Below are 14388 nucleotides of genomic sequence, written 5' to 3' on the forward strand. Positions count from 1 at the left end.
TAAGTGGGGAAAGTGCCTGTTTTCTGCCAGTGAATGTTTCTGCTCAAGTATTTGCACTGGATTATAATGAAGCTTTGGTTAAGCAGATTAAATAGACAAAAGCAGTGAAACTTCAAAGGCTGACCAAATGTGCTGAGGTTTTATTTCCCTGATCTGTAATGCCTGCTTTTGCCTTCCTCTCATTAACACAGAAAAATAAGCCAGTAGAGCATAATGTGTTGTGCAGCTGTAGTGTTTACAGTGACTGATTTTTAGGTGTAAGTTTTGGGTTTTTTAAAATGTAGCAGCAGATAGTAGATCTCCTGTGAGAGAGCATTTAAGAATGCTGAGAACTCAGCTGTATCGTAGAGTTAATTTTAGATACCAAGATGCAAAAGCTTCCTTCCAAACATTAACTCTGTGACTTAATCCAGCAGTTATTTAGCTGTTTTTTACATGAAGCACACAGAATAACAAAGGCAACTCTTGATTGGTAAGCTACCATGAATGAGGTAAAGCAGTACTCAACAACATGGTGTAGAAGCCATAGTTGTTCTCGTATTTCTAGCTTGCATTTTCTGTATTCTCTACAGAACAGTTAAACATGCAATATCTGTTACCACTGATATTTTGAAGACTGTTTCCTGCACTGCATGATTCATTTGGGCATTTGTGTCACTCAGTCAAGGACGTATCAGAGATCACACATGGAAATGTGAAATTTTATTTGGAAGAAAAAGTGATTATGTTTGAAAGATACAAAATAACAATAATAACACCTCCCCACTAATTTCAGTGAGAATATACAATTAAATTAAAACAGACAAATTATGTGACCTCTGTAACAGTTTCCTCTGAAGCTCATTTGGAAGCGTAAAACTCTCACGATGTGTATGAGCACAGGTAACAACATTGGGTATTTACTGGAACTTGGTTTATAACAGGAAAAAAATATTTTGAGAAGATTTTTGATCAAGCAGAGAAAGTTTTTTGGGAAACATTTTATACATGCAAAGAACAATATTAAAGTTTTACTTGGAGTAAATAGTATTAATCTATTTATGTCACAATTTATGTTAGTTTTCTGTACTATTTTGGGACCATTTACTGTTTACTAAAATAGGAAGAAGCAACTGCATTTTTTTTGGTAGACAAACATTATAACTTCAAAACCATCACTGATATGTGTAAAGGTTTTTGCAGACATTTGAGGTTTGAATTTTATCCAAGATGCTGAAAATTTCCACCACCTACTTGCTTTGTGATTGGACCTATCTTCTGTTTAAAAGTGATTTAGTGAATTCAGTGCTTGTTTTTAAAAACAGTAGTTGAAAACAAAAGGCAAACATGATGTATCTTCTTATTTTCTTGGTTTTGTCAAGGGTCAAAAGGCTTGGATAGAGAAGACCTTTTCAAAAAGAGAATGCATCTATGTAATTGCCAACACCAAAGACGTTACCAGGTAATGTTTGAACTTTTTGTTTTGGCCAGTACAGAAGAGTAATTCTGAAGAAACTGGACTTCATGTGGATTTAGGCATGTGAAACTGAGACTGAATTTACTCATTACTCTGAGAGGGAGGTGACAGGGGAAGAAAAACGCAAGGCATGCAAGACATGCTATACAGACCTGTGGGATGTGTCATACAGAGATGATAAGGCTGGGCAGCAGGAGAGACAGTGAGTTGTTAGTTCCTAGCTTTGCAAACCACAGCATAATTTCATACTGAATTCTGAAAGCAAGGGTGCAATAATGTGCACTCCAGGAAGCAAGTGGTACCATTCTTCACAGTTGGTATGGCACTACAAATAACAACACTATATAGAAGGACTGGAATTTCAAATATTGATACTGCTGCTGTGGCATGGTCTAGCTTGTGTTGAATAACGTAACAGTTTATGCATGCTAGATGTCACCTCAGGGTAAGAAAGAGATGGTCACTACTCCTCTTCTGCATTCTTCCGCCTTCCCTGTCCTTTAACTTTGAACAGCTTTCCAGTGTATAGCAGCAGTGAAGTGGTATTTCTTATCTTGGCTAAGAATCACTTGTAGACTGGTAATTCTGGCTATGTGTGTATGCAAAGAAGCATAGAATTGAATCATAGCATTGGTAGGGCTGGAAGGGATTTCAAGGATCATCTAATTTCAACCCCTCTGCCATGGGCAGAGACACCTCACACTAGGTCAGGTTGCTGAGAGCCCCATCCAGCCTGGCCGTAAAGACCTCCAGAAGAAAAAAAATATGATCTAGAAGAGATGTTTCTATGATACTAGATGTTTCTAATTCAAGGCATAGCCAGCTGAAAAGCCAATTTCTGATTTTTTAAGATTAATATTTTTATGTAATCATCAAATATTGAAGATATTGTAATCAAGTTGCTTCAAATGTTAACTTACAGATGCTGCTGTGGACAGCTCATTAACCAACACATTCCACCTCCTCCAAGTATAACGGCTAATAAAAATGGAGAAGAAACAAAGCAAGTGGAAGCTCAGCCAGAGAAATGGTCTGTCAGTAAACACACCCAAACTTACCCAACTGATGCCTATGGAAACCTTGAATTCCAAGGAGGAGGACATTCAAATAAGGCCATGGTAAGGAGCATAGATTACTCCAAGATATTCATCTGTTATGTTAGCTTAATAGATATCTGTCCAGATTCCAGCTCTGTCAATGCAAAGCCATTGAAATAAAAGTAAATCTGTTCTGTGCAGCAGAAAGATGTGAACAAGATGCTCAAAAAGGGAGAGAGAAAAGGCAAAAGAAAAATAATACCTACTTAGGAGGCACCTTGCAATGTCTTGATGAACCAGCTGCATTGAAGTTACTGTCAGTAAATATTAGCAAAGGAAAGAGCTGTATGTATTAGATTTGTGGGCCAAAGAACCCAGCATGGATGTCCAAAGTCTTTGGGAGAGGTTGGTGGTTTGTTCTTAAAGCAGAAATAAACTGCACTAAAATGAATGTGAATTATTTCTTTGGAGGCAGAAATAAGTGCATCAGAAGTAAATGGGGTAAAAGGTAACACAAACCAGTTGCTTCTCTGTGGCAGGCACAGAATCACAGAGTGATACAAGCTAGAGGGGACCTCTGGAGATTATGTAGTCCAGCCCCACTGCAAAAGCACATTTCCTTAGAATGGGTTGCAGAGGAACGTGTCCAGGAAGGTTTTGAATATCTTCCAGAGAAGGAAACGTCACAGCCTCCCTGGGCAGCCTATCACAGTCAGAACAGGTCCTTGGAGCAATACAAACCACTTTCCAGTCATTTTATATGTGTGGCTTCCAACACTGCAGGTTTGTGATGAGAGCTTAGGATAACAGAAGATCACTGGGTTGGAGTCATTTTTGCAGGTGAAGAAAGTGTTGCTTTTAAAATTCAGGAAGTGGATGATAATTTCTCAATAGCAAAGTGAAAGGTTTCAACCTTTTTTTTTTTTTCTAATCATAGGCAGCAGAGAAATTTAGTAATGTGTTGCCTAAAAATTATAAAACTCTTTCTTCAAGATGTAAGGCTTGATATAACCATTCTTTGCTTAGTCAATAGCCAATTTTCAGAGCAGATGGAGTGATAATAGTATACATTGCTCTTTGCAGTATATCCGTGTGTCATATGACACTAAACCAGATTCCCTGCTCCATCTCATGGTGAAAGACTGGCAGCTGGAACTGCCCAAACTTTTAATCTCTGTCCATGGAGGCCTCCAGAATTTTGAATTGCAACCTAAACTAAAGCAAGTATTTGGAAAAGGTCTTATCAAGGCTGCCATGACCACAGGAGCTTGGATTTTCACTGGAGGTGTTAGCACAGGTAAGCAATTACCAGCACTTTGAGTTTCCTTAAGAGTGCAGTGAAGGTCGTTCACTAATCTTTCCTACAGGCAGAAGATGTGAATCTGTCTGATTGAATCTTTAGCTGGTAGACCAAAACGGGAGCATTGTAATAATTGGTGTTATTCTTCTGCCCAGCCTGTAAGACTTTCCTGTGTCAATAACAATTTGCATTACTTGGTGTTTCCCTTGAAAAAAAGTCTTTACCCTTGGTTTCGGTAGCAAGGAATCCACCACTAGTTACACAACATTTTTTTCAGTGGTTTGTTGTCCTTGTAGCTAAGAAATCTACTCTCAATTCACCTAGCTTTAGCTTCTTACTGTTTGGGTTTTGGGTTTTTTTTACAGAGATCTTTCAGTTGCTAGAAGTGTATTTCTTGAGCTTATTTTCATACACAGCAGTTTTATCAAACTGCACAGGCTGAGTTCCGTAAAACTCTCACACTAGCATGTTTTCCATTCCTGTCATTATCACACCTCTGCTTTGAGCTCTTTAGTTTTCTAATAGCCTTCTTGAATTTTGGAAGCTACAATTTTTGAGACAGTACTTGATGAAGCTTTTTATCCCTAAAGTAAAACAGCCTTGCTGCATCTGTCTGACACTTCCCTGTTCCTGCAGCCAAGGACTGTGACGTACCTTTGGACTGTGTGAGCTTTATGAGAGTTAGTGATCAATTGATACTCCACTTTAAGTGCCATATCCCTATGTTTCTGTCTCCATGGAATCATCTGTCACAATGCATGCACACACTTTGTCTTGTAACATAATAAGGTATTTATTCTTACATAAATTACTCTAAATCAGCAGTCTTGAAACACACACCTAAAGTCACTTGCAGATGTCTCTACTTGAAGACATTGACGTATCCTGTTTCCATTATCCTCTAGTCTTCCAGTTGCCTGAAAAAGTTTTATGGGTTTCATCATATCTAAAACATGAGTTGTAAAGCATCTCCACACATGTCCACCAGGAGGTTTGGGGCACTGTTCCTGAATTCTGTCAATGAAAAAGGTGTCTGATCCAATGTTCAAAATTTGAAAGGCATGATGAACAGTAACTGTTGTGATGATTCCTCATTTATTGTAACATTTTGAGACCAATTTGTTTCTAATTAATTTCACTTATGTTAATAGTATTTCCAAGTGATCTTCAAAAAATAATCAGATGTAAACTTTTATTATAATATTTCTATGACAGTATCTTCATTTGTCTGAAATAAATATTTATATCAAGTTATTTTTCAGAGCACTATAAGAGAAGAATTATTTCCTTTGGCCTTTGTTTTACAAAAGTCTTTGACTTCTGTTTTACAGGTCTAATGTCTTCAAGGGAAAAGGATGGACAATTTTAAAGTGAAAAAATATTTCTTAGATAATTACAGGGTGGGGTTTTTGGTTACTCTGACTCCAGTGATAGCATTCCAGTGTTTAGCGTTATGTACAATGAGTAATGTAATTCCAGACAATGGTACAGATTACGCTGTGGAGAGTTAAGTAACTGGGTAATTCTTCCAAGACTTCATTAAAGTTAAAGCTATGTGAATAGGATTTACATTCAACTAATAGGAAATAAAAGCATGGGTCTGCATTGCATGCTCTATTACAAAGCAGAGATACCAGTTTAGTAGTAAAAACAATCCAGAAAGGCAGGTAGCTCTGTGAAAGGAATTAAAGAAGAAAATTCCAACGTTCATCCATCCCTCAAAAATGCCAAGAATGAATTAAATTAATTGTACCTGTAGGTGTCATTCGTCATGTGGGAGATGCCTTGAAAGATCATTCTTCCAAATCCAGAGGACGAATATGTGCCATAGGAATCGCGCCATGGGGCATTGTAGAAAACAAGGAAGATCTGATAGGAAAAGATGTAAGTCTTCAAGGAAACACCTGTGTAATTAACAATGTCAGCTGTGTAAGGAAACACACTACTCATCAGTTTGAAGTATTGATATTCTCACTGTTTATGAAGTCTGCATAAGAGCTGAAATCAAACAATTGCTTGAAGAAATACTGTTGTCAAATATATTTCGCAGGTTTTCATTCATGACCTGAAAGCAAATAGAGAGCTACTGAGATTTGCATTGCTTTCAATAGTAGAGACCTCTCTGTAATGACAGAGATTTAAGTCCTAAATTCAGTGTTTCGTGCTGAGACTTCTATAAATCATGTAGGGGCTTTTAGATTTACAAGACTGGCATTTATTTCAGATGTGTACTCTGCAATGGCATATTAATTACTGGGAGCTCCAAGTGAGAATGTATTTTCTAATGCAGTAAGAGGATTATATAACACAGAATGTGATCAGTGAGAGTACATTAATGAGTTTAAAGAAATACACAGGAGAGTGCACAGATGTGACTATGATACTCCAGAGTAAACACTGCTGTGAAGAGTTCAAGTTTTGAATGTAAAAGCAAGCTCCATCTCTAATTCTCCTGTATTTTTTGTTATAAAGATCTGGTTGAGTTATTTCCTCATGAGGCATATGATTTTGTTGGGTGATGTGGGGGATTTTCACATCCAGTTCTTAGTTCTAACCTGGATACGTCTGTTCTTTTGACACACAGGTAACACGAGTTTACCAAACAATGTCAAACCCTCTGAGTAAGCTCTCCGTGCTCAACAGTTCCCATACCCATTTCATTCTGGCAGACAATGGTACGCTAGGTAAATATGGAGCAGAAGTAAAGTTACGACGTCAGCTGGAGAAACACATTTCCCTCCAGAAAATTAACACACGTAAGTACTGTAGGACAAACTCTAAAGAAAGAGAGGCAAAAGGGGCTTGAAAGAACTCAAAGCATTGCAATTAAATGTGTCTTCCAGCTCTTTCTAGCAGGAGTTTGATCAGGACTGTGTGACTCAGCTAGATCACATGCTCTGTGATATGTGGTGAAAGAGTCCACATCTAACAGCACAGAAAACACAAAAAAGTATGGATTGCATAAATAATAGCAAGGAGAAGCTTCAAAGCAGTAAGAATTTAAGGAAAGGGAAATGTAAAGAATTGTTGGTACTTCTAGCTAGAATACAGAAGCATTAGTAAATACACACTACACGGTGATTTTATACAGTTTCTGTTTACAGGAATCATGTGCAACTTAGTAGCCTCTGATTCCAAGTTCATGCTAACATTTTCTCTTTTATATTATTTTGTTTTACTTGAAGCATTGCATTCAACACCCTTTGATCTTCCAGATTTATTTTTCATGAAGCCATTATCAAGATAATTTCACATCAATTCTCTCATATTTAGAGCTTTGTGCAGTTTTAATGTCTGCCAGTTGCTGCCGCCTCTCTAAACCAGCTTTCTAGAATTGTTTTGGTAATTACTTAGAAATCCTTTTAAAAAGGCATCTTTTTCTGAACCTTATTGTAGGGGAAAATGTATCTTTAAAGATTGAATAAATTAAAAAATTGAGTAGGTGCTCTTTTCCAGCAACCTAATTAAAAATGGTCAACAAAAAGTTAATAGTCCTTGATCCACACTTCAATTAAGAGCTACTGGAGAGTAGACATCAATTTTACTGGTTGCCTTTCTGACTTCTTATGAATACCACTGTGTAGGCCCAAGGAAGAAACAACATTCAGAGTGAAAATGGCATTGAACTCAACGAAGTTTCTAGCAGGGCTTAAGTGCTTTTGTGAGTTGAGCAGAAAACTAGAAGGCCAGGTAAAGCTGAAGGTGCAGTTACTGATCAGCCACAAGACGTCTGAGCATTCTGAGAAGTCCTTGAATACTGTTTTTTGCCTACAGTAATCTTAAGAGACTGAAATCACCAGAGTGATGCCTCTTGCCCTTGAGTGTGGTGACAGTATCATGTGCTGTTACCCACAAACATTAGAAATAGCAAATGTTAGCTATGCTTTTTCATCTTTGTCTTCTGCAAAAGTACAGAGACAGTTGTAAGATTGTGAAAGGGAGCACTGGATTGGAAGATAAAGGAAGTCAGGTCCCAGAGGCAAGATACTGGTTATAGCATCTTTTAATACCACTGGAGCTGGTGGTTCTGTTTTAGGCAGTGTTTGGTGATTTTTGTCATGAGAAGGGCAAAGCTAGGCTTACATAGAGGAATTGAGTTCTGTGCAGTACACCTACTAGTAACAACACCTACTAGAAACAACATGTTTCTTTTTGACAAGTACAGGCTCCTCTTCTGGAAATCTCATCAGGAATCACTAAGGATTTCATGGATACACAGGCCGCCCCATGCTCTGTGACCCCTTCTTATCAGGTCTGGAGGCATACTGACAGGAGGATGTCAGGAAGCTTCTCCTGTTACTGTGCATGGTGTTCCTGTTCTTCAGAGAGGAATGACGCTTGAAAATAGAAGCCCTTTCATGCATTCTCAGCCATACAAAAAGTCCATCTTCTTTATTAAGTGCTGGTCATTTTACTGATTAAGAAACGAATTCAAGTACTAGTGGGATTAGGCAGACTTCAGGTAACGTTTGTCCTTCATTTCCCTAAGTATCTTGTGACCAAGGCTACTGAGACCATGTGACCTGTGGGCTTCCCTTTGTCATCCTATGCCTGGAGATCACAGTGAGGCAGGGACAGCAAAGGGATGCTCAGCTGTCGTCTCTTCCATCGGCCAGCCATTTCAGCCTCATGATAAATAAACTGATTTCATATTTTTTACCTTAGGAGAAAGCATAGGTATATGTCACTTTACTGAAGACTTCTTCTAGGTAACTAATGAAGAATCAAAGCATCAAAGACACAGTAGCTGACAGTCACTCAAGTAACAGCAAAACTAATGCAGTAATAGGAGAATAGGAGAATTATGTTAGCTGGTTTATCTGTATGTGGCATCTCTTGAAAGAGATTACAAACAGTTCACCAACATTGAGAGAGTAAATTATCAGTATGGAGCTGGTAAAAGCAAGGACAGAGATATCTCACTCTTCATTTTGAGGCTGTGAAATGTCATATGGATGTTTGTCTGGGTGTTGGCCATGAAATGGCCATTGTTTTTCCTGACCATTTTCTGATTTGAAGTGATGCTTCAACACAGAAATCACATCCACTCATAGTATCTCAAACTAAGTTTCAGTGACACTTCTTTTGTTTCTGTTCTGGGGTTTTTGCAGGTCTGGGTCAAGGTGTTCCAGTAGTTGGGCTTATAGTGGAAGGGGGTCCCAATGTGATCTCCATTGTCTTAGAGTGTCTACGAGAAGAACCCCCTCTCCCTGTTGTGATTTGTGATGGTAGTGGACGAGCGTCGGATATTCTGTCATTTGCACACAAGTACTCAGAAGAAGGAGGGTAAGATTTTGAGATCCTCACCGGGAGGACAATGTGGGGCTACATGCCTTGCTTTCAACAAAGTTTCATTAAAAAATATCTCCCCGACAAAATGCATTCTGCTGTCAGTCAGCTTTTGTTGCTGTTTGATCTTAGCCCTGGCCTTAAGAGTAGAAATTGTTACTACTTCGAATGTGCTTGATACATTGAAATGAGTTTGCTCTCAGTGCAGAATGCTATCATACAAGCTCCAGCAAAGTTTGCTGCCCTATACTTGGTGCTGGATGGAGTGTTAGAAGCAAGGAACAAGTAATCCCCAAGAATTAATTTTTTCCTCAGGTCAAGACTGAGGTTAATTAGTGCACATGTTTTCAAAATGTAGACCGCCTTACTTTAGTGTGTTTTGTGAAGGAGCTTCATTCGCCAGGAGTGCCAGACAAGGTGAAAAATCACTGGACTTCCCTTCTCTTTTGTATCTATGATGGTTCTTCAGGGGTGTGCTGCCTCATGCCATCAACAGAGCAGAGGATGTTGACTGGAGCATTGTGCTCTGCAGCCCACCTGTCCATTGCTCATATTCATTTGTAAAAGTCAGTCTTAATCCAGAAATCTTCTGGAATTCATTATTTTTGTAGTTGTCTGCCCCTTTGGTTGTTAGAAAATATGGTAATTTTAAAGATCCACACCCTATACTAGCAGCATAAAGCTCATCTGTTCTTCAGAATAAAAGATCTGCCCTGACAATTACTCCAGGTGCCAGCAGAGTGTTGCATTTTTAACTTAAAAATAACTTAATTTTTTTTTTCACACTCAAGTAACATACATTCCCCGTTGTTGTAAATATCATGATTTTATCTTTAGTAGCCAGATTCAGACACAAGCATAGTATATTGCCTTGATTAGAGTATGGCACACCTGTCTTGCACTCAAGAAATAGCTGATGTCCTTGACTGAAGCTGGATTGTAGGTTACATTAAATACTAGTAGTTTGACAGCTAGTACTGTCAAACTGTGAGATGTTATTTGCTGAACTGGAAGAACAGCTCTGATGCTGGATTGGATTTTTTTGTGTTTATGCAAAATACATATTTAATCCTACTAACAATATTTATAATTTGATACCTTTCTTTTCCTTTCCATCGACCAAGCCTCAAACTTTCTCCCTCTTTTTCTTTCTCTTTTTTTTCCCATTCAATTTCATCCTTCCTGTCACTGTGACTTTCTCTGCTAGCGCATATGATGCAGTATCCAATTTTCCTCTCCAAAAATTATGATGAGATAAATGTGTTCATCTGGTAAGGCAGGTCTGTAATGAGAATTTTTGTCAGCCCTGCTGTCTAAAACAATCATTTTCTCACAATGATTGGTGAATTTTACTGCACTTTACAGGCTCAGCTGTCTCACTGCTTTGAATGCCTACTGCTAATGTTTGCCATCATCTGAAAATGCATGTGCTTTTAGGAAACAGTCTGTTTCAGATTGCATTGAGAGGGTCAGATATTTTTGACCTTTCTGGAATGTTTTGGATTAATCACTTTTGGTTTGTTGGCTTCTCAAAGTACGTATTAAATCCTACCAAGAATATTCATAATTCTGTACCTGTCTTTTCCTTTCCGTCAACCAAGCATACTTAGCTTAGATCAAACTTTCTCGCTCTTTTTTTTCTTCCTTTTTTTCCCCCATTCACTTTCATTCTTCCTATCACTATGATTTTCTCTGCTAGTGCATATGACACAGTATCCAATTTTCCAATAGTTCCAATTTTGTTTCAATACTATTGGTGTTCTGAGGCTTCAGATACACTAGCATTTTAAATCCTTTGTTTAAGAGAATAACAAAGGTGATAGTAGCATGAAATACTTCTGGGGATTTTTAGCTATATACAAGGGGCCTTGCAACATTTAAAAGCAAAGGAGGGGATCCTATAGAGTGTGCTGCTGAAATTCTGAAGACTGAACTTCACAGCCATCCTGGGTATGAATTTCCTGATAACTATTAACTCTTCATGAAATCCTTACCTGTACTAAATGCAAGGATGCTGTTCATTTTCATACAAATGTTATCAAACATCTGTGCCTTCTGAATATATATTAATTCTGGAAGTGCTTTCTTTTATGTCTTTTCTTCTTCCTTTTTATTTCATTTTTTTTTAGGATAATAAGTGAATCCCTTAGGGACCAGCTTCTAGTTACCATCCAGAAAACCTTTAACTACAACCGGAATCAAGCTCATCAACTATTTGTCATTCTTATGGAGTGCATGAAAAAGAAAGAACTTGTAAGTGCCCTAAAAGTAGTTCATAAAGGTAATTTATGTGAGTGGAGTTTATAGAGTACTTCAACGTGGTGATTTTGTCCCCACTTTTCAAAGTTCATGGCTTTAGTGGAGAATTTCATCAAGTTTGTCATGTTTCTGAATGCAAGTATATTTAAGGAGAGCTTTCTTGAAATAATTTGATTAAATGCTTTTGCATAAATTAGATTTCAGAGAAACATTAATTGGAACTGTACTTTCAGGAAAAAATCTCAACTCCTCAAAAATAATAAAGCTTTGCCATTCTGCTCTTTTTTCTGTCTCCATGTCTAGTCTCCCTCTTTCATGCATTGTAATTTTGTGCATTTGGTTTTATGCTGTCCTTTAGATTACGGTGTTTCGCATGGGATCTGAAGGGCAACAGGACATTGAGATGTCTATCTTGACAGCTCTCCTCAAAGGTGGGTTCTGTCAGCATTTAGACAGTATGGACAAGCTGATCTCCAGAAGCCAGTCTTGTGCACTGCCTGAAGTTCTCTCAAGTGTTTGATTTGTTCACTTGGATTTTAACAAGTGATCTGAACAGCCCAGATTGAAACTTCTTGTGGCTTTCCACACCTGAAAGCCTGGGATGGGAGTGCTGCAAAAACTGTGCTTCTGATAGTTCAACACATTTATTTTTTTCAAGTTTCATCAGATGCTAATAGAGAAAAAAAAAAAAAGGTGTGAAGATTGATAACTGGAGGAAAAAATGCGCATAGTTTTTTCAGATTCCACTCTTTAAGCCTTAGAGCAAAACAGAGATTAGTTCCATGTTTGTGTGGGGTTTGTTTGCAGAAACCTGCCTGCAGGTAAGTAGTAGTTGATACAGGGTCAGTATGGGATCTCTGAAGTCCCCAGAGCTAAAGAATAGGGAGGAATTACTGCATTGATATCTACAGCATCAGCCAGAGGAGCTGAAAGGAGGAGTCTTCTAGAACACTGAAATGTCTGTCTTTAACATCAAAATACAAATGTCAGTGTGGGAGTGTTAAGAAAAAAAGGGAAAGAATCTGCTTAATCCTTTTGAAATTAAGATTATGGGGTTAAGTGGAAAATGCTGTAAACTGATTTGCTTCGTCCTCTCCCTTGTGGTAGAATTATTCTGATGGTAGTGTGATACGGAGTCAGACTTACTGTTTGCTGCTTCTTGGAGTAGGGACCTGGGTGTTCTAATGGACAAATGGCTGAATAATAACCCAGCAGTGTGCCCAAGTGACCAAGAATGCCAATGGCATCCTGGCTTGTATTATAAATAGCATTCAATGGGAGTAGGGAGGCTTGCCCCCTTTTACTCAGCATTGGTGAGGCCACACCTCTAGTACTGTGTCCAGTTTTGGGTGCCTCAGTACAAGAGAGATATCAAGGTACTGGAGCAAGTGCACAGGAGGGCAACGAAGCTGGTGAAGGCTTGGACAATAAATCTTACGAAGAGTGACTGAAGGAGCTGGGACTGTTTAGTCTAAAGAAAGCAAGGCTAAGGGGAGACCTCATCACTCTACAACTACCTGAAAGGACATTGTAGAGAGGTTGGTGCTGGTCTCTTCTCACAGGTATTTAGCAACAGAACAAGAGGGAATGGCCTCAAACTGAAACTGGGTAGGTTTAGACTGGACATTAGGAAAAAAATATTCCCAGAAAGAGTAGTCAGACATTGGAGTAAGCTGCCCAGGTTGGTGGTTGAGTCATCAACCCTGAATGTGTTCAAAGATTGTTTGGATATGGTGCTTGGGAATATGTGGTTCAGGGATCAACATTGTAGAGTAGGGTCAGTGGATGGATTTGATGATTCCAGGGGTCTTTTCCAACCTGAATGATTCTATGAATTGCAGAAGGTTGTACAGTCTTGTTTCATCAGGCATGAACTATTCAACATCTGTGTGCTCCTCTTTAGGTACCAATGCATCTGCTCCAGACCAGCTCAGCTTGGCTTTGGCCTGGAATCGTGTAGATATTGCACGCAGCCAAATCTTTGTCTTTGGACACCACTGGCCGGTAAGACAAAGCTTTCCTAGTCACATTTCTTGTTAACAGTTTAAAGTAAGTGGTAGAATATGCACACCTTGTCTTTTGTTGACAGAAGAAACAGAACTGAATTCTGGTTTATGCTGAACTGATGTAGGGTATCCCATTCATTAACAATGACATATTTGTTCTGAAAATTCCTTATACTGTCATTTGCAAATGTTTAGCAGTAATTTGTACTCTGTGAAAGACAAAAAGACAATTTCACAAGCAAGCAGAAAATTAACCTTATCATAGAATGGTCCAGACTGGAGCGGACCTCTAGAGGACATCTAGTCTGCTGCCCCTGCTGTTAGCAGGGACATCCCCACTTAGACCAGGTCACTCAGGTCATTCAAGCCTCACCTTGAATGTCTCCAGGGAAGGAGCCTCAACCACCAACCTGGGCAACCTGTTCCAGTGCTCCATCACCCTCATAGTAAAGAATTTGTTTCTAACATCCATCTAAATCTGCTCTTCTCAAGCTTGAACCCATTGCCCCTCATCCTGTCACTGCAAACCTTTGTAAACAACTTCTCTCCATTCTTCCTGTAGGCCCCCTTCAGGTACTAGAAGGCTGCTATTTGGTCCCCCCAGAGCCGCCTCCTCTCCAGACTGAACAAACCCAGCTCCCTCAGCTTGTCCTCATAGCAGAGGTGCTCCAACCCTCTGATCATTTTCGTGGGCCTCCTACTTTTGATGCAGCCCAGGATATGATTTGCCTTCTGGGCTGCAAGTGCACACAGTCCGCTCACATCCAGCTTCTCGTCCACCAGCACCCCCAAGTTCCTTTCCACAGGGCTGCTCTCTAACACCTCATCCCTCAGCCTGTACTGATAATGAGGATTGTTCCATCCCAGGTGCAGAACCCTACACTTGCTCATGTTGAACTTACTGAGGTTTACCTGGGCCCACCTCTCCAGCCTGTACAGGTCCCTCTGGATGCCCTCCCATCCCTCTGGTCTGTTGACAGCACTACACAGTTTGGTGTCATCTGCAAACTTGCTGATGGTGCCCTTAATCTCACCATCTAT

General features: G+C 39.2%; 1 protein-coding gene across 1 annotated transcript in view; it reads left to right on the forward strand.

Moving 5' to 3' along the window:
• The first annotated feature begins 1364 nt into the window (after nucleotides 1-1364).
• The window catches only part of TRPM1 (transient receptor potential cation channel subfamily M member 1), a 43367-nt gene continuing 30343 nt past the window's right edge, over nucleotides 1365-14388 (forward strand). Inside the window, exons 1-9 of the mRNA XM_064157456.1 lie at nucleotides 1365-1441; nucleotides 2379-2574; nucleotides 3577-3790; nucleotides 5553-5677; nucleotides 6378-6549; nucleotides 8905-9079; nucleotides 11212-11335; nucleotides 11700-11772; nucleotides 13245-13345. Coding sequence (XP_064013526.1) covers nucleotides 2572-2574; nucleotides 3577-3790; nucleotides 5553-5677; nucleotides 6378-6549; nucleotides 8905-9079; nucleotides 11212-11335; nucleotides 11700-11772; nucleotides 13245-13345 — 987 coding nt within the window. The 5' untranslated portion in view covers nucleotides 1365-1441; nucleotides 2379-2571. The remainder of the gene's footprint in view (nucleotides 1442-2378; nucleotides 2575-3576; nucleotides 3791-5552; nucleotides 5678-6377; nucleotides 6550-8904; nucleotides 9080-11211; nucleotides 11336-11699; nucleotides 11773-13244; nucleotides 13346-14388) is intronic.

The sequence above is a fragment of the Pogoniulus pusillus genome, chromosome 17 (assembly GCF_015220805.1).
Source record: "Pogoniulus pusillus isolate bPogPus1 chromosome 17, bPogPus1.pri, whole genome shotgun sequence".
In the NCBI taxonomy this organism is placed as follows: domain Eukaryota; kingdom Metazoa; phylum Chordata; class Aves; order Piciformes; family Lybiidae; genus Pogoniulus; species Pogoniulus pusillus.